At 44.1% G+C, this 22,832-nt stretch overlaps 1 protein-coding gene across 3 annotated transcripts; it reads left to right on the top strand.

Annotated features, from left to right (window-relative positions):
• Window positions 1–1,260: 1,260 nt before the first annotated feature.
• Window positions 1,261–21,422, top strand: SYT13 (synaptotagmin 13). Of its 3 annotated transcripts, XR_015804417.1 has the most exons (7): window positions 1,261–1,813; window positions 6,931–7,153; window positions 8,976–9,116; window positions 10,658–10,971; window positions 14,763–14,892; window positions 15,604–18,279; window positions 19,324–21,422. XR_015804417.1 is itself a non-coding variant. In XM_014881909.2 (6 exons), exons 1-6 carry the CDS (start codon window positions 1,631–1,633, stop codon window positions 15,906–15,908), a joined length of 1,290 nt encoding a protein of 429 aa, XP_014737395.1. In that variant the 5' UTR covers window positions 1,261–1,630; the 3' UTR covers window positions 15,909–21,422. The 3 variants fall into 3 exon arrangements, 2 of the variants coding, with proteins under 2 accessions (XP_014737395.1, XP_014737394.1); XM_014881909.2 differs by having other exon boundaries at window positions 8,982–9,116; window positions 15,604–21,422; XM_014881908.2 differs by having other exon boundaries at window positions 15,604–21,422.
• Window positions 21,423–22,832: the final 1,410 nt, after the last annotated feature.

Here is a 22,832-nt window from a genome sequence, read left to right as displayed (position 1 = left end):
TAGGGAACTGCCTCTGCTTAAGGAGCCCATTGGGATTTGATTCTTGGTTGGGGGTCAGGAGGCTTGGAAGAGAGGGGTGAGACAAGCCAGGTAGGGTGAGGAGAAGGGGAATGTGCACTGTAGCCATTAGGATGCTGCAGAGGAATCTAACAACTGAAGTGGGATTCAGATGTGTGAGGGAAGTTTTGTACCAGGGAGGTGAACATGTCATCAAGGAACAAAGGCTGAGTGAGTTGTGATGAGTAAGATGTGAAACATCAAAGAAAAAAAATAGTCAAGAAAAATCTATGCAAAACCTGAGCTACAGGAGGATGAAACCACCTGAATTTCTAAAATGTTCTCTGTACATAGTTAATTTGTTTTCCTGATCCACGAGTATCAACTATATTCCAAAAAAGAATGACAAACTCCCAGCAGAATCAGTAGAACTGGGTATTTTTTGGAATATTTTGCATTTTGCTTACTATTTTCACTCTGGCTGAGAGATATAGTGACCAGAATTACAATCACTTTCTGGCCACTAGATTCTCTTTGTGAAGTACCCAGGCAAGGGAAGTACATGTCATGAGAAACATATCAAATGATGGCATTTATTATCCTCTTCCACAAGCTGGGCATTCCGAGAAATAAGGCAAAAATAAATGAGTCAGAGAAAGATAATCACTCCATCACTTCAAGAGGAAACTGGGACGGACATCTAGCTCTTCAAGTCTATTCATGCAGGTTCCTGTCCTGTGCTCAGCAGCCCACTGCCTGACACCAGTGTGGAAAGCACTATGACTAATGCCTAGCATATGTTGTTTGCTTTCTCATTTTCTCCAGAGGAAGCAGCATATGCACTAGTGTGTCTTGTTTGGTACGATTTTCTGCTCTCTTTTTAAACAGAGGTGCTGCTCTGCATTTATCCTGCAGAAAGCAGCTCCAAAAGGTTCAGAGCCAGTGCTTTGAGGGGCAGGTGGTGAGGCATGGGACAGTGTTTAATTCTTGCCTGTGTTTGTTCTGCAGCCTCTGAAGGATGAGAAAGTTTTGCCTGACTTATACAGAGGCTTTACTGTGAATACAGAGGTATCATGCAGTGCTATAATAACAGGGCTTCTCAGGCCAGCAGCTTTTGGCAGTCACTATCTTTTCCTTAAGACAAAAAAAAAACAACCTCTTGAGCATATCAGCAAGTCAACCCCGAGAAATGTTGCTGGAGAGATGATCAAACATTTGGATGCACTTTCTGTGAGTTAGCTAGCAAGGCCAGCCCCTTCTGCTGACGTCTTTCCTCTCTATCACACATCAGACTTTTCCCAGTGGAGCTGGAGAACAGGCTTCAATGAAAACTGCCTGTTTGCAGCTCTATGGAGATTGCAGGCACCACAATTACTGTTTCCTCTCCCTGACCTGGAGCTGCAACTCCATCAGCAGGATAGAAAGGTAGCCTCGTTGCCTAGCAAAGGTGGGATGATTTATCTGTGTGTCTAGATTGGTCCCTTTTCTTTGCTGCACAAGAGAAATGCATTCAGACTTCCAAGGAGAATGAAGCCAGGCTAGGAATCGGAGTGGATGTGGGAGAGCTGCTCTCCCAGGGAGTAGAAAGAGCCACAGGATCTCTGTGCTTTCTGTTCCTGTGCAGCACAGGACAATGGTTTTGTCTGCTCCAGTTATAGCCCTGGGGGCTACCTTAGGGACTGCAACTAGCATCCTTGCCCTCTGCGGTCTCACCTGCTTCTGCAAATGCAAGCAACCTGGGAAAGGACTCTCAGAAAAGGACCAAGAGGAGGAGACGGAAAACACTAAGCCCAGTGTGCTTCAGCCAGTCCAGCAAGTAAGACACAGTCTCTAATTTACTCTGTGATTTTTCTTTAAATGCAGAGGGTGGGAATGCAACTTCCCTGTTAGGCTACTCAGCATGTGATTTATGCTGCCTGTTTATCTGCTCACTGTGTTCAGGATATAACAACATGCCAGTGGGAGGAGGAGTGAGGGAAAAACAGAGATGAGCTGGGTACCACAAAATTACGGGAGCAGGAGACAGCTGCCACGGAGCCAAAGAGAAAGCTGCTAATGGCAGAAACAGGGGATGAGGACTGGAAATGCTGCTTAGTTGTTAAGATAGATCAGAAAAGAAATAATTTCCTAAGAAGAGAAAACTGGACTGTACCAGGTGGCACGCAGCATTGTGAAGAGGAGATGGCTCCTGCTGAGATCTCGTATAGCAGCTATTTAATTCTATTCACAATATCTCATAGTTCCTGCAGGATAGTTCCCTGTCAACAGCTGGTTTCTTGTGAAAACCTTCCCTCCTCCTCCCTCTGCCCCTCTAACTGAGAGGATTAATTATGTGTGAAGTTAAAACAAGGCATTGAAATCATAATAAAAAGCAAATGAGAATCTAGATTGTGATGACTGCACAGTCTCATCACACTGTGAATTTCTTTTTCATTTACTGTAAAAGTAATGTGGAATATGGATAGTGTCAGGCATCCCTGTGTGCTCTTTCATGTTTGTTAGAATGCAAACAGCCTGATTTACTCCTGAGCTCAGTGCAAGAGGGAGCTAGGAGAATTATAGAACGCTTTTAATATACTTATTAATGGGAATCTCTTCTTCAAAGGGAAGTGTTTGATGACTTCCTCGGTTAAATGTGATCTTTATCACAATCTATAGCACTGTTCAGTCTCTGAAAGTATTACCTGTTGGGAGTTGCTCCTAATATTTGTACGTGCCTGTGTCCTTTTCACTTTCACCTAGCCATTCAACCAAGTGTTATGCCATAGTAGCCCATTCCAAAGGCCTGTGCTCCATTGTATAACAGTCTTTATTTGCCTTTTAATTACTTGAGCTGATACAAATTTTTTTGTATTCTTAAAGAGTGTAGCAGGAGTCCTAATGGAACTCCTCTGTAATGTTTGTAATGAAATATTCAGTCTTTCTCTGGCTTCCACTCTTTGGCTCTTAGTAGAAAAGAACCTTGGCATTTTCACGTTCCTGTTGCAGTTCATGCTGAGGAAAGATGACCAAATCTACAAACACTATTGTAAGAACTGGTGCAGATACAGAAAATGGAATTAGCAGATCTTGTGGTTGCTGGAGGGGGGAGGAGAGGTGTGGGAGGATGGTTCCACTGACCATGGATTAACTTCTGCATGGAGTTTAGGACTTCTCAAAAGATTGCTGCTAATTCTGAGCCTTCTTCCATGAGCATGATGAATATCTCCTAGAACCTGTTTTCATTTTCCTAGGATGAATTTCCCCTGCTATTCTGTTTGATAGCTTAGCCATGTCCCTTTCAGGCTCCTTTTTTATCTTTTCTACCCCATACAGGGGATTTGCTAGCATCTGTATATAAGAATGTACAACGATGAGGAGATTTTTCCAAGTTTACTGTTAACATGAATGAAAAATGTAACTTTGACAGCCATATCACTTTGCATAGCTATTTTTCTAGTTGTTGTCTGCAGCAACACAACCCACAGACAACTTTACCATCAGGCTCTTTCTATGAGAGCTTGATGTTATAATCTCCAACCCCCAAAACATCTCAAATCTTAATTTTAACTCCACCCTTGGACTGGGCTTTTTTTTCTTTTATACAGACTTTTGGGAAACATCTTGGGAAAGTGTTAATCCATCCTGGATCTTGTCCATGAGGGTGCTATCTTGTTTGCAGGACTGAAATAAGCCATAAATCTCCATGTTGTTCAGTTAAGCCTCCAGTACCCAGGAGCTATGCAGTTATGGTCCTCACAATATATTCATCAAGTTTTTCCATGACTTAATCCAGTATTTGACCAACAGGGGATAAAATTATTCAACCTGCCCTAAATGTAACATTATTACCTGAGTGCATTCTTTCAGCATTGTAGATTTTTTAATTTGAAGAATTATTTCCAATGTTACTGGCTTTATGGTTCTTTTTTAAAATAAATCTAGACATATTATAGCAGCCGAGTGAACATTCTGTCACAGAAAGTGCAAAATGTTCTTAGTTTGCATATTCCATATGTTTAGCAATTCTTTCCAATTAAAATAATTTTCTTGCCAGCAACATGAATTCTCCTATGCTGTCACTGATTCAGAATCAGTCTCTATACCTTCAAGAAATGAATCTCAATTTGAGTTCTGAGCTTGTGAAATTTTATTATCTCTATGTTTATAAATTGTTCTGTCAGGACTTTTTTTTTTTCTGACTACATTAGTATACAGTATGTCCTAGTCAGTGTTGGATACATTCAATTATTGAAACCTGTCAGGGCCACTGATTCTGATACACACAGATGACAAAAGAAAGATGTAGCAAGTCTGCATTTTATTCACTTGGCATGTCTCCCACGACAGTGATGCTGGTATTTGCTGTAGACAGAGGCTCCCCATGGACATGCCCTGCATACATGAGGAAGAAGAGTTCTAACACAAACATACAGCTACAAAACAATGAGAAACTGCTGTAAATTTGCAAAGTCTCAGCAAAGCCTGCAGAATGAGGATTCCTTAACTCATCCAGCAATGGCAACAGTCTGGTGCTTTGAGTGACACTGGGCAGGGACACAGAAGGATCATTTGCAGCCCCCTTGCTCCTTTTGGTTTACTTGCTTTCATGCATTTTTGCAGAACTATCGGATCTCTTCTGCTCATGTCTTTATTTAAGACACAACTGCTGAGTTGCAAAGGGAACTTCCATAGGGCACTGCCATGTAACGGGATTAGCACACAGCACTTGGGAAAAGAGCTGGCAGCAAAATAATAAACAGAGGCAGATGCAGTTGGAAGAGGGGGTGAGCTAGTCCCACTGTGCTTGCATATGTCTCTCGTCTCTAATTCTGCAGAGCAGACAGACAAGAGGAATATTTAGACCCAATGGAGTTAGATGCTGTGTGCTAATGGATTTTTTTACTAAATACCTGGCTTTTAGCAAGAGGAAGAAAAGATTGTGCTAACAATACCTCAGATTTGCATGATTTTCATCCTAAAGGATCTGGAAGGGCTCTGTGTGCTGGCAGCACAGAGCAAAGCAGGCAGGAGGCTCCGGAGTGTGGCCAGTGAGTGACAGGACAGCCTGACACAGCAGCCCCAGGAGAGAGGACAACGGGGGCTGGCCACCACGTCAGGCACTGTGTGTGTGCTGGGTATAATGCCTCTGCACAACAAAAGCCTTTTCTAGCTGCTGTCCAGTGATTCCTCACCTATTCTGCCTGGTTGGTTTGCTTTAATTTTAGAAGAATGGAAAAGTGCATTTAAAGTTTGGATGAATAACTTCACATTTCCTAGGTATTTTGGGACTGATGAGGCTCACATCTCTGTAAGATGATTACACTTACAGCCCTACACTGTAATTTACATAACATCTAAACTCAGCTGAATACTAGGTGAGGATGGCACACGGTGACATCTTTCTTTCGCAGCCCACTTGTCTTTCAAAGCCCTTAAAATTAGACAAGACAAAATGCTGTGTTGCACAGTGGACTTCCTAAACACTGGTACACTGGTTGCCTTGAGAAGATGGAGTCACTGACCTAATTAGTTCCCTACCACTGCCAAGTGTATGCAACCAGGATCTCCACGAGCAGAATATGACTAGGCTGACATCCAAGACAGCCCTCTTTCTTCAGCTCTGTTTCTTGAGAAGTAGGTATGCTTCCTCTGCACATACAAGCTGGGGCCAGGAAATCCCAACACAGACATCAGCTTCAGGGCACCATCTGCATTCACTATTAATAGGAAATAATAAGACTAATGAAAAACTTTAATTACAGTTATGAACCTTTTCTGGCTCACCCTCAATCCTGACAAAAGGTAGGTTTGCAGGCAGTAGGTTAGAGATAATCCTACTGCACAATAATTTTACTTGTGGTTTTTGTCTTTCACGTTTTGGAAACATTAATAAAATCTTTTGCAAGGGTTGGGGTCATTTGCTAGCCAGATTTTATTCTTCTCCATTGATGAATCCAAATATAAATTAATCAGGAATGATTTCAGTTGTAAGAAGGTGGGATTCTTTCTTGTGACATAAGCAGAAGAGAACTGTTCCATTCCACTAAATTTTTTGGGGGTTTTTATTTTTTGTTTGTTTTTTTTTGTTGTTGTTGTTGTTTTTTTTGTTTTGTTTTTGTTTTTGTTTTTGTTTTTGTTTTGTTTTGTTTTGTTTTGGGAGAACAGTAATGCCTTTTCTGCCAGCCTTTGCTTGGGCTTGAGCATCTTGCAGGTTCTGCTCATTCCATGTTCACGATCTAGCAGGGAATTGAAGTGTTAAGAACAAAATCAGACATAAATCCTAATTTCAGTCCTGGTATAATAAAAAGGAAATGTGTGTCTGATGGTCAGATGGAGCTCTGGTCCACAGAACCAAGAGGCTGAGATGACCACTGAATCAACTACTCTTGGTTTGCCAGTCCAGGGCTCATTTGTTCCACAAGTTCTCCTCAGTCTTATTGCACTATGGTCATGCTTTCTCCAGATTTTATTTATGTCTTTGCACTCTTAATGCTTACTATATACTCACATAAAATGTTCTGGATTCTGTGAGATGGCTGTAGCCTCTTGCTCTTGGATTCGATTTCAAACATCAAGGTAAAAATTGCCATATCTTAATCAAGGCAAAATTAACTTCATGGTTAATTTCTTTACTAAAATGAAAGGATTAACTTATGAAAATATTAAGTGGAACAGAGGACAAATCAAGTGATAAGAACATATATTTTTCTTATAGTAATCAAAACACCTATAGAGAACTAAATCTGAAAAGAAACACACCAAGTAGAAGGTATCAGTGTTGTCAGGAAAGTCTCCAGACATGCAGACAGCAGTTTCTAGAAACTAAGAAAAAATTATGGTAGGATTGACCAGAGGCCCTGCCTTTTTCCTGTCTCAGCTCATATAACATTAAGAAGATAGAAGGAATTAGTGTAATTAGTGCAAAATAATAAGCAAGGTTTTAATTTTCAGTTCAACGTTAAGAAAACTGCAGAGCCAGTCCAGCCTCGAGCACTTCTGAAGTTTCCCAACATTTATGGCCCCAAACCAGAAGTAACTTCGCCTGAAATTGTTAATTACACACAGTACTCTCTGAAAACAACAGAAGAACCAGCTACTGGAAAACATACTGCTTTGGATGAGAATAGGATGAAGATACAAGTCAATGAAGAGCTGTTTGTTCTCCCTCAAAACGGTAGGAGCTTTTGGTCTTCAAACTAACAATTGCTTTAGTGGGTGTAGGTCTGTCATACTTCCAAGCATAATGTGATCGTTGCTAGATAAATAAATATGGAAGTGAAAACATGGGATGCTTTTCACTTATCATGAGCACTCTGAGTTTTGTTGGCATACATTTGTTTAGTAGAAGGTAGTCATGGAGCTCATAGGGACATTCTGATAACAAAGTTGTAGTTGTATCTTCTTGTTTTTTTGGTTTTTTGTATCTAAACATCTTTTGTTTTGAAGAATCTGTCTCCCTGGTAGCAGACATTTTGCAGAAAAGCACATTTAGTGTAGTTGTACTGAGAGCAGTATCCAGAGTCTGTGTGAAATAGCTGGCCAAAATTAGGCAGAGTATGTCCTCCAGGTCAAATTCGAGCTGTCCAGCAAGTGCTCTTGTCAGGGACAGTGGGGGTCAAAGCTTCTCATTTTCTCTGCTCCTTTAGTGCCATGGTTTGGTGAGATGTTCTTGGCTTATTGTAATGTGCAGCTGACACCTCAAAGGATTTCACCAAACAGAGTTCCTGTGTCCCAGCCCAAAGGGTAACACTCCAAATCCTGAAAAATAAGACTTCTGGAGCCTGAGAGAAAATGCATTCTTAATTACATGCATGTCTGTGTTTCTTCCATACTGATTTTTAACTTCACAGCCATCTTTTACCAGGATAATTTACTCTTATGTTTACCACTTTAATAAAACCTTCCTGAATATTTGCCAGAGAAACAATGCCATCTGCCGTTATTTTTATTGAGTACTCTTTTTAGTTATTTTTAGTTTTTTGAGATTGTATTTTTGCCCTTCTTGAAGGACAGTTGCTACCTTCACCCCTCCAGCCTGAGGCTTGTGAGTATGGAAAAGAAAGTACCATGGGAAGCAGATGCATTGGAGGAAGAAACTGTCTGAGCCACATCCTTAGGTATCAGGGAAAAGATTATAGGGTGGAAAGGATGAAAGATGATGGCTGCATTTAGGCTAAAGCTTTACATAAGTGTTGGTGTAAGAGCCTCTCTGCACTGCTAATGGCACAAGCAAGTTTCCTTCCTGCTCTGCCTGATTTTATAGCTCAAGTGTTGCTAAAATTAAGCAAGAATTGTTGCTTTCTCCTTTTGATGCCACAGTGAACTGGTCTGAACTGTGGCTGAGATTTTCAGGAGGAAGTGTGCTGGTCCCACTATTGTTTTCTGTGTGAATCAGAACTGACCTTGCAGATAACAGCTTTGGGTGACAAAAATCTCTGGCTTCTCTTTTAGTCTTGCAACTTGCTTTATTTTAGCATGAAATGCATACTCAGCTCCAAAATCACGCATGGAGAAACTGACTTATGGATTCCAAAGTTCATTGCCTTCAACATGGTCAGGTGCTATGGAAATGGATGTCTTTTGCATGACAAAGACTTCATTGTTAAAATTTAAAAAAAGAAACAAGACCAAAACGTTTAGAGAGGTCTGACCTAATGCAGAGTTGCACAGCAGTTCAAGAGCAGACTCACGTTCTCATTGCAGAGAACATAAGATTTAATTTAATAATGCCAGTTAAAAGAATATAAAACAATATAATAAGCAATGAGTGTTGCTTAGACACCTTGGCCTCAGGTAGAAGAGCAAGTGTGCAGAGCACAAGGTGGTGGAGAGAAGATGGCTTTGTCCAAATGCTGTAGAAAGAGCTGAAAGTGCAAGTAAACAGAGCAAAAAGGATGTAAGACGATGGAGGAGGAAGGAAAACAAATCACATTTATTTAGAAAAGCGAAGCGTCGTCGTGGAAGGGTTGGAGCTGCTCCTAAGGGGTTTGTTCCAGTTCCAGGTGTGGTAAAGGACGTGTGTGTGACGGAGCACCTGAAGCCGGACGGCGCGGCCGGCGGCGCGCAGCCCCCCGAGCTGCACTACTCGCTGCTGCGCGACCCGCAGCGCGCAGAGCTGCGCGTGGCCCTGCTGCAAGGTAAGGCCACCTCCCCGGCCCCCATGGCCAGCACCCTGCTGCTCACACCCACAGACTGGGCCCTGCTTTCCCAGGACCCACGGGTGTCCTCAGGACCGCTGGGTGTTTCGTTGGTGCTGGGCTGGCAGAGCAGGAACGCCTGTCAATGTCACTGCTCGGAGGGAGGGCATAGCTTGGGAACAGTTGTTTGCACGGCTTTGCCAGGAGCCAGGATGGGCTCCTCTTGTGCCAGACATGGTACAAAGCAACCTCTTCTTTTTATTTTTTCCTTTGGGGGCAAAAGGAATGGGGTTAATGTCTCCTTCCTCTCTATATCTTTCATTCTTCAACCTCATCCACTCCCTAGTGCCGTTTCCTCAAGTCAAAGCCTGAGCTGGAGATACCACTCATTTTGAGAAAAGTCCCTCTGGCAATGCCTGGACAGGCAGCCAGGCTCTGTGTCACTCTCTGACAACTGTTACAGCTTCTCCACTCAGGGCTGGAGCATCATCAGCTCCTCTGGGAGAATAAAATAAGCTGACTGAATAATTCATGCACAGTGTAGATCTCTGTGGAAACCTAATCAAATCACCCCCTCTGAGGCGAGAATTGAAAGGGTGCAGAATGGCAGCCACTGCTGTGGGTCTCCTGCCAGCAGCAAGCCCACAGTTCCCCTTCAGAACGGGCACCCATGCCAGCTGGCTGTCACCCTGGCACTCCTGTGCACAGGAACTGGCTCTGCTCCCCAGTCCCACTCCCTGAGAAGCCAGGAGGGCCCTGTGACCCACGGGTCCTGGCAGCTCAGGAGCAGCTGTCCTTGGACTGGCTGCAGCAAGGACAACAGTTTTCCCTCAAAGCCTTGATGTGATATTCAGTGACCCCTTGGAGGAGGGTGTGCTCCTCTTGCTGCCAGAGAAGGCAGTGCAATTCTGTTGATGCAGCTGAAGAGGAGTGTGAAATGTCATTCTCACTTTAGGCTTTCCAGCATAAAAGAGATATAAAATTAGGGATAAATGTCTCTTGACACAGGTCTTTTGGGCTGTGGGATGGCTTCTGGTGGATTAATTTACCAGAGGTTGGACCAGCAGAATGCAATAACCCTTAGACATATCCCACATTGGCCTGGAGGGATGGATGTGTGCCAAGGGAAGCTCTATCCCATGTCTGATGTCTGTGACTGGCCTTTCTGCTTTTAAAATCATTGTAAGAAGCTTTTTTTGTGTGCCAAGGTAAAAGTGAGTGAGAACTGCCAATCCCTGTTTCATGCTGCCTCATTTCAGTGCTGTTCTGCATCTTTCAACAGAATGTGTTTCCTTGAACTCTCTTGCTCTCCCAAACAGTGGCAGCATCCTTCTGCAGTGGCACAAGGACAGAGACACTGTGCAGCCTGAGGAAAACACCACAGCATGGGCTCACAGCTCAATCTGCCCCCATGCAGGCAGGAACAGGGGTCAATGTCTATGCAGCTGTTTTATTTTATGGCTCCCATGAAACAAGCAATTTAGACACAGATATTCCAAGGCTGTCTTTTGTGAGAGGTCCTTACCATCCATCTTTTCCAGCTATGCATGGCAGAATGAGTGGGGACCAAGACGCTGGCTGCCATTGCTACATACTGGGCACACTGGAGAGCAAGTCTGGTATTGCTGAGGCCCAGACAGAGCTGAAGAAGAAGGTACTTCACACCCTTTGGGAGGAGGTGCTGCGATTCCCATTGACGGAGGAGGAGATGCCAGGAGGGACACTGACTCTCACCCTGAGAAACTGCGACAAGTTCTCCAGGCACAGCATTGTGGGGGAACTCAAACTGAACCTTGCCGACATGGAGGAATCCTTTGGGAAGGCCCAGTGGGAAAGGTTAAAGAGCCCAGAGAAGGTATGGACTCAGTGTTGGTAGCTCAGAAACCCTACTGAGTAAGAGTTTGGACAAGAGAAGCCCTTTTCCTAGAGAGCTGCATGCGGGTGAGGGGTTTTATTTGTTTGGAGCAGGTTTAGAGAGGTGATGTGTGACTGCAGAGATCACTCAGCACAGCTCTGTGCTGGTCTCATCACATCAGAAGCCCTTCTGCTTATTGCCCCCAGCTGTTAATGTGTCACAACTCCCTCAACTCCTCACTAATTACATGACAATCTGACACTGGCATCTGTAATTCAAATGCTACGTCTAGAAAACTTAGTGATACAGGTCTAAAGTGGCAAGAGCTGAAATATCAGAGTGCCTACAGAGCGTGATGGAAGGACTCTGCAAAGCTGGGTGTGGTAGGGCATACGGTGGCACCCCAGGGAGCCTTAAACTAGGAGTGAAATACATTGTTGGGACTGGAAAACTGGACTGAAGGACACTTTTACTTACTGGAATCAATCCAGTGCTGTTCTGGGAGATGTCAAAATATTCATTGCATTGTGTTGGTTTCCTTAATCATCAAACCCTTCCTTTCCTTCCTTATCCACATCTCACCAGCTGCACAGATAGGAAAAATGAAGGGAAGAATTCCAACAGTTCCTGAAGTGGGTACAGTGCACTAATTTCTTGCACATTTCCTCAGGAGCCTTTTCCCTGCTATGAACTAGGTTGTTCTTCTAGCAGCAGCAATTCACTTAACATGGCAGCAGGATGCTGCTACTGCTGCTGCTTGTTCATCACAAGTGGTACCTCTTGTGTGGTAGGACTGAGCAATGCAAAACAACACCAGCACCATCACTAAGCATGAAGAAACAAATTACTGCCTGTCACCATCAGGGCTCTCCACTGAGCTGGCCACAGACACAGAGTACAGAGTTTGCATTTCTGATTTCCAGTAGTGCTGATTTATCTGATAACCACTTGAATACTAATGGGACTGTCCACACTAAAAACGTCTGCCAGGGACAGAGGCAGCAGAAACAAATGGTGGTCTTAATGAGTTTCATAAACTTCAAGCACAAGACTTAATATTTGTCTAATAGCTGTAACCCTTCCCCTCTCCCCCCATACTGAAGCATCTGCTTTTTTACACTACCCAAGGAACAGCCTGTTCACAGCAGTAAGTTGTTACTGCAGTGCACCTGATGGAGTTCTGATATACAGGGAATTATGCCTTGGTCCAGCTTCACAACCACACACAGAAACAGGGAAACCTTAATTTCTTCTCCAGGCTGACAGCACAAGGTTAACACCAGCAGTACTGCTGAACAGTGCCCCAGTTTGAGCTGAGGATGTGCAGTGAAAGCTGAATTTGCGTCATCTGGGACCTGAGAGAGCCAACCATTGCACAGATAGCTTATGTATACAGATCCTGAATCATTCATTGAGAACCAGAGGGGGAGGGAGTGAGGAAGAGCTGATCAAAAAAGAGGAGCTATTTTTGACAGCATTCATCCCGGAACAAAGTTACTGAGCTTTGTCGAAAGTGTGACATTTCCTTGAAATGCCAGGAAGGGCAGAAATTTCGTTCTTACCTTCCCAGTAATTCTCCCACACACAAGGGAAGGAGCCCAGAGTGGAGCTAACAGCTAACCAGGTAATGCGATTAGCCTTCAGGAATTCATTGAGTCCTGTGAGCAATGCAAAGCGCAGATACCATAGACTGATATCCTTATCTTGTCTTCCTTCCCTCCCACTGCTTTGCTAATGACAGTGATGATAGTGGGTTAATGATAGTGTGTCTTTGCATAGCAACTTCCCTTTTGTGATTTCGTGGTGCCCTGCACGTAATTCACTGATGACCCCTTGTTGCTTTTTATTCGTATCTCATAGAAAGAAAGACTGAAAGCTAAAAGAAAGTCTGATGGTTGCATGAATTTTCAGGATTTCAGCACAAAATATAGGTTATGGATTTAATAGAGAAAAAGAAACAAAGAAAATAAAGCCCAGAAGGGGAAGGAAAAGTACCCCTGGTTCAGTCTGTTCACTCAAAACTCCAGCAGAGCCCAACCATTGTAGGTTTTGTTTTCATGTGGATATAGGCTGGCCAAAAACTTGATCAGCACACTAGGAGCTAGAAAGTCATAAGCACAAGATGTGATCCGAGTACAAGGTGTGTGTTTGTGCGTGTGTGCACGTCCACAAGGCTGCACCCCCTCCCAATCCCCACTGCATCTGCCTGTGCCTGTAGCTACAGGAACCAAATTCTAGCCAAGAGCTATAGAATGGGACCTGCTCAGATGTAGTGGGGGTAAACAAACAAAAGCAGCTTATGACATACTTAAACTCTGGGTTTGCATTGAGGTGGTGTTTGGGTTTGTCCCTCAGTGTCCAATTCTTTTGTAGTGGGCATAGAGGCATTTGAAACTGCCTCTTCTTATGTATGGCTTTTCTAAAGTCCACTTCCATTTAAGACAGGATTCATAGAAGTGAAATTCATACAAGCCCTTCATTGCTACCTGAGTGCATGAAAAAAAGATTTACTTGGGCTGACTTGGGATTGAGTTTCAGGCTTCCCTGCTAATGGCCTTCCACCTGATTTGTGCAGGACAAATTAGTCATTCAAACCAGACAGTGATGACAGCCATATTTTCTGGAGAGTCAGTCAGCTCATGGAGAGCATACAGGGGCCTGTCCTTGCCTGTTTCAAGTAACTGGTTGAAAACTTAATTTGAAATATTTATGGCTCTCTTAGTAGTGACACTGCAGAGCACAGAAATAGCCTGGAGAAGGGCTGTCTATCCTCGAGGATGTAGAACATGCTAAGGAGTCCTGAATGAGTCTGTTGGATTGGCATTGGCTTTCTGGAACTTTTCTGGGTCATTAACCTCACACTAAACCAGATTTCTGTCACAAGGTCCCACTTACTGAGAGAATAACTACTCCCTTTTTGTTCCTTGCCATGGGCTGTCAGCTCTGCACACAATGGTGTGGGATTTCTCTCCTGCTCTGCTGGTTTCCGAAGGAAATGGCATTAGTCTGTTACAGGAGAGCAGTGGTGGTGTGGCTGTGTCCCTAGGCTTTCCCACCAAGGGCTGCTTGTCCAGGGCAAATGGAAGGAAAGGGAAATGGAAAGAAGGGAGTCTCCCACAGGGGAAGCAGGGAGAGCTGCTCACAGTCCTGACAGAAGGCAGGTGGGAAGGAAGACTAATGTGTTGTGCTCAGCTGGTGGAGGATTTCAGCTTGGCTAGGATTTTTCTCATACCAAATAGGGTGTCAGGGAAGGTGCAGCTCCAGCTCCAGATCAGACTCAGCCCCAAGCACCACCTCTGCTTTCCCAGGGAGCCCTACACTCCTGCTGGGCAGTGCAGGCTGGAGGCTGAGTCCAGTCAGAACCTTCTGGGAAATGGAGCACCTGAAACCAAAGGTGAATTACGAAAAGCAGTAAAGGGGGCAGTGGATGTAAATGCAGGGCAATTATGAGGTCTCTCAAAATAGGAATTTCTGACTATTTGCTTTGTATGTCAGCCTCAAATCTTCTTCTGACTAAATATTCCACTAAAAATTGATGTCAGGAAGCAGTTACTTTCCAGTGACATGAGGATTCAGTAACTCACATCATCAGAGCCTTATGAGTGGAGGAGCCTCTCAGGCACCTTTGCCAGGTTTAGTCTCATCCAGCATAAATGGAAAGATCTCCTGTACAAAGAGACACAACTCGGTTGGTCCACGACCTTCCAGCCATCAGTCTTCTACTGTTGTTTTCCTAATGTTCTGGCCAAGATTATGTAAAAAACTAACCCTTTCTGTGTCTCCATTTCCAGGAGCCATCCACGGGCCATGGGGAGGTTCTGCTCTCTATTAGCTACCTGCCAGCAGCTAATCGCCTGCTGGTGGTGATTATTAAGGCTAAAAACCTCCATTCCAAGCAGCTGAAAGATCTACTTGGCAGTGGTGAGTGTTATAGCAAGGAGACAGATACTGTTGTTTCTGCTATTATGTAAATCTAGAAAGAAAGTGGGAAGGGCAAAGTTTGGCAAGAAAAAAAATAGATGTCTGGCTTAGAAAGTCGAAGAAATTTAAATAATTTATAAAAAGTGAAAAGCAAATGCCCCCTGATGAATATTTCTTCTGTGCTCTCTCAGTTTGATGTCACCAGTGGAAGTTGTCTTGCATTTTTGGGTCCAGATTCAGGCATCACAATATAAAAAAAATTAAGATATAGATTGTCCAAAGGAGAGCCATGAGGATGGTGAAGGGCTTGAAGGGGAAGCCTTATGAGGAATAGCTGAGGTCATTTGCTCTGTTCAGCCCAGAGAAGAGACTGAGAGGAGACCTAATTGTGGTCTTCAGCATCCTCACAAGGGGAAGTGAAAGGGCAGGCACTGATCTCTCTCATGGGCAGGGGCAGGACCTGAGGACACAGCATGAAGTTGAGTTAAAGGAGATTTAGGTTGGTCACAGCAGCAGCCTGATGGAGTTCAAAAAGTGTTTGGACAATTCTCTTGGGCACATGGTGTGATTTTTAGGGTGTCCTGTGCAGGGCCAGGAGTTGGACTCCATGATCCTGATGGGTCCCTTCCAACTCAGCCTATTCTAGTCTAGTCTAGTCTGGCCCGTTTTTTGCATGCTCATTAACATGGTGTCTCTCCCCTCCCTATACAGATGTTTCTGTCAAGGTGACACTGAGGCATCAGTCACTGAAGCTGAAGAAGAAGCAGACCAAACGTGCAAAACACAAGATCAACCCTGTGTGGAATGAGATGATCATGTTTGAGGTGCCTCACGAGCTCCTGCGTGCCTCCAGCGTGGAGCTGGAAATGCTGAGCCAGGATGGAGCTGGCCAGAGCCATGTGCTTGGCAAGTGCAGTCTGGGCTTACACGTCACAGGCACAGAGAGGAACCACTGGGAAGAAATGCTGAGGAACCCCAGGAAACAGATAGCCATGTGGCACCAGCTCCACATGTAGGATCATCATGATTACTGACAACAAGATTCCCACCGGGCCTCAGAGCCTGGGGGAATAAACTGGATTTCACCTTCCACCTTCACCTTCATGAAATTACTCAGCACAGCACCACCTTTCTCTGATCTTCCTGCCCATTCTAGCCAGACAGGAAACTGTCTGGAAAATGTATTTAAAGGACAATCTCTCACTTAATCAAGTAGATGTCTCAAACAAGGGATTGGCTGCCTGGATGGTTTGAATTAATTTTATTTGCCTGCTCACTGTCTCTTCTGAGAGGTCTCTGTTTCTGTCGAGGAGCAGAGGGGAGCAAAGAAGAGCAAAGTTATCATGGAAATGTAAGCCCTTCATTGGCATCTAGTGCTGTCACCCAAGTCCCTTGATGAGTGTTGGCTCCATAATCACAAACATGCAACTGTTCTATCAATCACTGCTTTTCATAATACTCTACAAGACTGAGAAATGAAGATCAGAGAACCGACTGTCATGGCAGGCACAAAGAATCAATATGAAAAAGTGAGTGAAGTCAAAGTGCAGTAAATGGATACCTGGAAAAAGATACAGAACGAAGGGAGAGAACAGAGGAAGAAGAAAGGGAGTGACAACACCCTCATCCTGTACAGCCTTTGAAGCAGTCACTGCCGAGCAAGAAGTTAAACACCTTCCTTTACTTTTGTTTCCTGGAGAGTTTGATACTTGTATTTAGGATTCATGAAAACTGCTGAAAATATGAATGTTTCAGGACCCTTTAGCAGAATACCTGTATTGTTTATCTTTCTATGGTGTCATTCGGGAAGATCCTAAATATGGACAAAAAGGTATTGTTGATGTTACCTCCAAAAACTTGGACCAAATCTTTCTGTTTACTGCCACCTTTTCCGTTTGGGTTTTTCCTAAGTTTCAAATATGCTAATTATATTCCAGGCAACATCTAAAATTAGGCATAAGAAGTGGGATCATTCCATAACTTAGCAGTTGATAGATGGTTTTGGTTTGACAGTTAACTATTGCACTCAAATCTTCATACCAGCATTAGTTACCCAAAGACAACCCTTATTAACTGCCGTGTATTTCATCACTTCCAGACAGAAGGAATTCACCAACCAGACAGACTCTCCGGGGCTTGTTTTTGGTGTGCACTTTCAAGATTTGATGTGGTTGTGTGTGACTTTTGACTGTCCTTTTTTTTGTGTCTGTAGTTGGACTGAAAGTCTGGTATTGGCAGTGATGATGTCATGACCTTATAAGCACAGTGCTTGTCCTGCTACTGTTTTTCAAGTAGTAGACACAACTTGACAAGTAGACACAACTATGGGAACAAGGCATCCAAAAATCTGGAAACAGAACCATATTATTTGTAGCCCTGAAAATCTCAGAGAGCTTCATATTTGCAGGGACAGATTGCCCCTTGTTTAAATCAAAATATTAAGCTAAGCTTTAACTAGTGTCCATCCCATTCTGATGGTGCAATCAAGTCTAGCAGCTTGTCAAGGGAAGGCTGCCATCCTGTTGGCAAAGGGAAAGCAGCAGAATCAGTGTCTGAGAACTGGCTGAAGCACCAGACACGACAGGTTATGAGCAGGGAAGTTCAGCTGGCAGTCAGTAACTAGTGGTGACTGGGGCTGGTGGTGAGACTGACAGAGTTTAGCACCTTCACAAATGACCTAGACAATGGTGCTGAGCATGGCTTCGCAGGTTTGTAGATGATGCAAAATTAGGAGTAATGATTGATACACAAGGTGGTTGTGCTAACATTCAGAGGGATGCTGAGACAAATGCTGGAGGAGTGGGCTAACAGGAACCTCCTGAAATTCAACAAGGAGAAGTGGCAAGTCCTGCACCTGAGGAAGAACAATCCCTTGCAGTGCAGGGGTGAAGGCCAACCACTTGTAAAGGAGCTTTCCAGAAAAGGACCTGGGTGTCCTGGTGGGCACCAAGTTGAACATGAGCCAGCAGTGTGGTCTTGCAGCAGAGAAGGACAACAGTGCCTTGTGCTGTGTTAAGCAATGCCAGCAAGACAAAGGAGAGTGATCCTTCCTTTCAACTCAGCACCAGTGAGGGCACTTCTGGAGTGCTGTGTCTGTTGCTGGGCTCCCCAGTGCAAGAAAGATATGGAGTTTCTGGAAAGAGTGCAGCAAATGGCCATGAAGACGTTTCAGGGACTGGAGCATCTTCTGTAAGAGGAGAGGCTGAGGGAGCTGGAACTGTTCAGACCAATGTGTACAGATACCTGACCAGGAGAGGACAAAAGAAGATGGACACTCTTTTCACTGGTGTCCAGTGACAGAACAAGAGTCAAGGTCACAATTTGCAATGTAGGAAATGCCATTTGAACACATGGAAAATACCGAGAATAAACCCCCCCTCTTTTACTGTGAGTATAATCAAATACTGGAACAAGTTGGCAGGAAAGCTTGTTGGGGGTCCCCATGCTTGGAGACAGTGAAAATCTGATGTGATACAGTGTGAACAACCTGCTCTAGTTTATCCCACTTTGAGCAGGGGGTGAGTTTGGACAATATGATCTCCAGAGGCCCTTTATATCTCCAGCAATGTTATGATTCTGTGAAGAAACTGACAAGGCTGATGCACACTGAAAACTCTTATCTTTACACTACTATTTCTTTTGTGGGTGGTGTAGCTGGGAGTTACAGGTTTATTTTGAAGATAGCAATAAAATGAGCTTTGAGCAACCAGACAGACAGAAAAGCTGAGCATGCCCATGAATCTTGCACCCAATATTTTAATCTCTGATATTGATCTATTGGCTAGAGGGCATGTAAACAAAAAGAAAATTGGTTTCTTGTTTTGCTCTGTGGGGTTTTGTTTACTAGAAAAAGCTGTAGGATACTGTGAGTAAACTGGACACAGGGGTCTAGTTGATAGTGAATCTTAATGCTTACTGTGATCCTGATTTGCCTGTAGATATACCTACAGGTATGGAATAATGATTTCCATATAAGTGCAGAATTTATTGGAATATTGGCCTAATCCACATATAGGTTCCAGGCAGCACTGTGATTTTTTGGGGAATAATGATAAGAAGGATAATTTCACGGTATGATGCTATTTGGCTGGCAATGGAAAGCCTGAAGGGCCAAATATTTGCCTTGCTGCCAACTCCTCTAGCTCTGCATCCTGCTTGTCTCACTGAGCCTTTTATAACATCTTGATGACTGATTATAAACAGCATTACCTGCCTGTGCCCTGGTGATTCTGGCACACCCTGTAATAGATTTCAGTCCTATGGCACTTAAAAGCACAAATCCTCAGAATCTTCCTTAGCTCTGGCAAAACAATGCCCTCTTTTACAGCAGACAAATACCGTGTATCCACACTACTTAACCACAAATCTGTCTTAGGAGCAAAGTGGTGCCATCAGTGTTAATGAACGGCATTGTTTCCTCCTTTGCTGCAGTGGGATTTAATGGCAAAGAAAGAAAGAAAGAAAGAAAGAGTGCAAATGCATACATCTTCCCCGGATGGATCATTCTTGTTGCCTGGCATTTTAGCCTGTAAAGAATGCTCCCGTGAACAAAGGCTGCCAGGTGTCCCAGGGAGGAGGCAGCCCTGGCCGGGGCTGACAGCGGGCACGTAACGGGACAAGGAATGCCGTGTACAAGGAATGCCGTGTACAAGGAATTCTGTGTACGTGTGGTACCCGAGGGGCAGGGGCGCCCAGCCCACAACAGGAGCTGTGTGTCACCGCATTCCAGCGCCTGCCCAAGCCCTGCCCTCATCCCTCCCATCCAGCAGCAACACCTGCGTGCGTGTCCTGAGCCCCAGCACCCCAATGGATGGGAATGGGTGGGGTAGCTGAAGATAAAGTATTTGGAAATGCCATTTGTATCAAGCAGCTTTGAGCTGTCGAAGTATGGCCGAAGTGCAGTAAGGACAGAGCCAGACACATCCTCGGTTTTCAGCTCCTGGAGCTGAAAATGCAGGAGCATCAGCAAGCACCACTGTGTATTAAATTAAAGGATGCTGCTTATAAATTGCATCGTAAGAGAAGAAGCAAAAATCCCCAGTTATGGCAATTAATGTTCCTAAGATATGTGTGGCCAAAAACAGCCACAGGAGTCCCCAGTGGCTAATTAGTGGCTAGACTGATTATTTTTCCTGCTATAAGCATTAACTTGAAGAAGCTGGAAGCCGAGAGACTGTAGGGAATAAGGAAGGGAAAAAAAAAAAAAGATTGTGTCAGGCAGTCTACCTGTCCAGAATGAATGATCCTTTTCACTAAAGGCCAGAATTGTGAGTTTAAGGACAGGGATTCACAGTCTCTGGTCCAGTGACAAAGCCCAAACTACCAGATTACTGTAAAACAGCCTGAGAAATGCAGCTCCGGTATATTACCCAGCTTTTCCTGGGAAAGGTGATCTCCTGAGGTGGCCTCTGCTCAGAGGAGAAGGCTGAGAGGCCAGAGGAAACGATTTGTGACTACATTGAGTTCCTTTGTTAAAATAGACTGCAGCCATCTGTTGTTTTGCCTCAACTTCCCCTCAGAGCTAGATCTTCCTCCCCAAAAATGATCTAGTTTGATTTTAAGCAATTTTTTCCTACAGTAGAAGGATTAATAAGCACAAATCATCAATAGTGACTAAAATATCTGGGATGTTTTAGACTCATTACTACCCTCAGCACACTTCCCCAGTTGTAAGGGGAGTGGTTACAGCTGGTGCCTGGTAAGGGTAACGTTTTTTCAGTACAGGGTTTTCCCCTCAATTGCTGTCCCAAATATCCTTGCATGGTTATAAGAAATGTGTTTGCTTTGCAAAGAGGTAATACATCAGAAAGTAATGGAAAATTCCCTTCAACAGGACTGGGAAAATTTTCAGACTAAACTATTCTCCCAGGTACTGATGGGTTTTCAACACCTCTAAGTGCTGTACCTTGTATTTTGCTAGCATCTGTCATCAGTACTATCTGGCAGTAGCGTTCAAAACCACTTTTTCTTTTTCCCCAGAATGAAGTAGGTCATTTGGGCTCTAGAATTACAGCCCAAGGTTTGCCCAAATTTTCTTGATGTCTAAGATGAGTTGACTACAATGACATTTAATAAGAACTGGAAGCTAAAGTGGCTTGGACCATGCTTCTTGCACTCTTTTGAAAGCCAGTTTGAAGTCTGAACTGAAGGACTGAGCTTTTACAGCATTTTTATGTGTTTCAGAATTTAACTAGGTATTAAAACGTATTTGGTTCATTTGTTGAAAGATAAGCATGATGAGTAAATAGTAACACTCAACACTTAATATTATTTCTTCTGTTTTCAATATGCACAAGAAAAGTAGCAAAGTGAAATAGTGATTTGTGGCCTTCCAGCATGAGGGGGCTTTTCTGCTTACTTGGTCCTTTAGTGTCCCAGTGTGTTTATTGTACAGGGCCAGATATTGTTTGTCAAGACTCTGTATTGTTCTCACAATCCAACGCACAACAACAGAGCATGATGCTCAGCCATTGTGTCTAATATTACAGCACAACATGTAAAACACTGCAAGTAAATAATTCCAAGCTGTACCAATGCTGTGTCTGCACTGTTTACTCTACAGTAAGTCCCCTCTGCTTGCAGCTCACGACAGGGGCACAGAGTGCTGGCATCAGTCAACAGAAGATGCTCTGAAGGCTGTCATCAAAGGATGGGTGGACGATGAGAAGGGGAGCAGTCAGCAATAGTCCTGTCCTGGGCAAGCACGAGAAATCTATTGGGTTTTTCTGCAAGGTGGCAGCTAAGCAAAGCTCTAAAGGCTCTCCAGTAGCTACAAAATTAGAGAATGGGATCTGAGAACCAGGTTCTTCCCAGATACTGGCTCCATCTCTGAAACAAAACTAAGAAGAGAATTTAGGGTTTTTTAATTATTGTTTTGTTTTTTGCCAATCTCAGTACTTTCAAGTTGGTGTTGATGATACTCTGTAAACCATGCATTTGTAAGGAGGAAAATATGCTTGGCTGACCTAATACCATCACCGGAGTTAGCAGGTTCCCAACAAGACACGCAGATCAAAACCTGCACATAAAAGTAAAAGAAAAGAGATTTTTGGAGCAGGAGTGGGAAGTATTTACCTCACTGACAGTTTGGGGGCACTCTCACCCATCACAGTCAGTGTTAAATCACAAGGAGAGAAAACAAAGCCAGTCTGCAGAGCCCCAGGCTGTTGCTGGCTCACAAAGAGAGTTGCCTGTCAGCTGCACAGCGAGGCTGATGGCACTGAAGAATTTGCTGTAGGGATGAAGGAAAAAGCTGTATTTTTGCTGCACAGTGAGCTGAATACGGGTGGTGCATCTGCCAGGGACAGTCCTTCCCACCTGGGGGATTCACACAGAGATACTCAGTAATTCCCAGCTCAGCATATTGAAAAGCAGCGATAGCTGCCACAGAGCTATTCTTCTCTTAACCCTGCTGTTCATTGTCACCTCAAATTTATTAGAAGCTTTTTTCCCCCTACAGTATTTAAAAATTAAACTGGAACTGTCCTGTAATCCTCTGTCTGCCGAGAGAGTAGTACTTAATCCAGCATCTACAACACAGTCATTGCCAGTGCTAGTCCTGAAGGTCTGCAGCCGATTCCCCCACTGCCCTGAACCCTTAGTGATCACTGAATGTGGAATAAACCCAGCCAGGACAGGGCTCCAAGATGCCCCTGAGAGAATAGGTGACACCTAAAACCAACACACTACCCCGTTCTCCAGACAGCTCTCCTGAGCACCACAAAGTGCAGTGGTGGCCTGGAGTGCAGCTGTGCCACTCCTGACCCTCTGTAGCCCATGGCTCCCCATCCCAGCCCCAGCACCTCTGCAGGGCTCTCCCACCCCTGTGTGCCCCCAGAGGTACCACCAGTGTCCCCAGAAACGGGGACATAAGACTTAAAACAAAGTAATACTACACAGGAATAAGGACAAAAAGATAGTGGGATAGTGGGGTGTCTGGC

This window comes from Sturnus vulgaris, chromosome 6 (genome assembly GCF_052056855.1).
Source record: "Sturnus vulgaris isolate bStuVul1 chromosome 6, bStuVul1.hap1, whole genome shotgun sequence".
Lineage (NCBI taxonomy): Eukaryota > Metazoa > Chordata > Aves > Passeriformes > Sturnidae > Sturnus > Sturnus vulgaris.
Note: the sequence above shows the minus strand (reverse complement) of the source record. Positions and strands in the feature narration are given on the sequence as shown.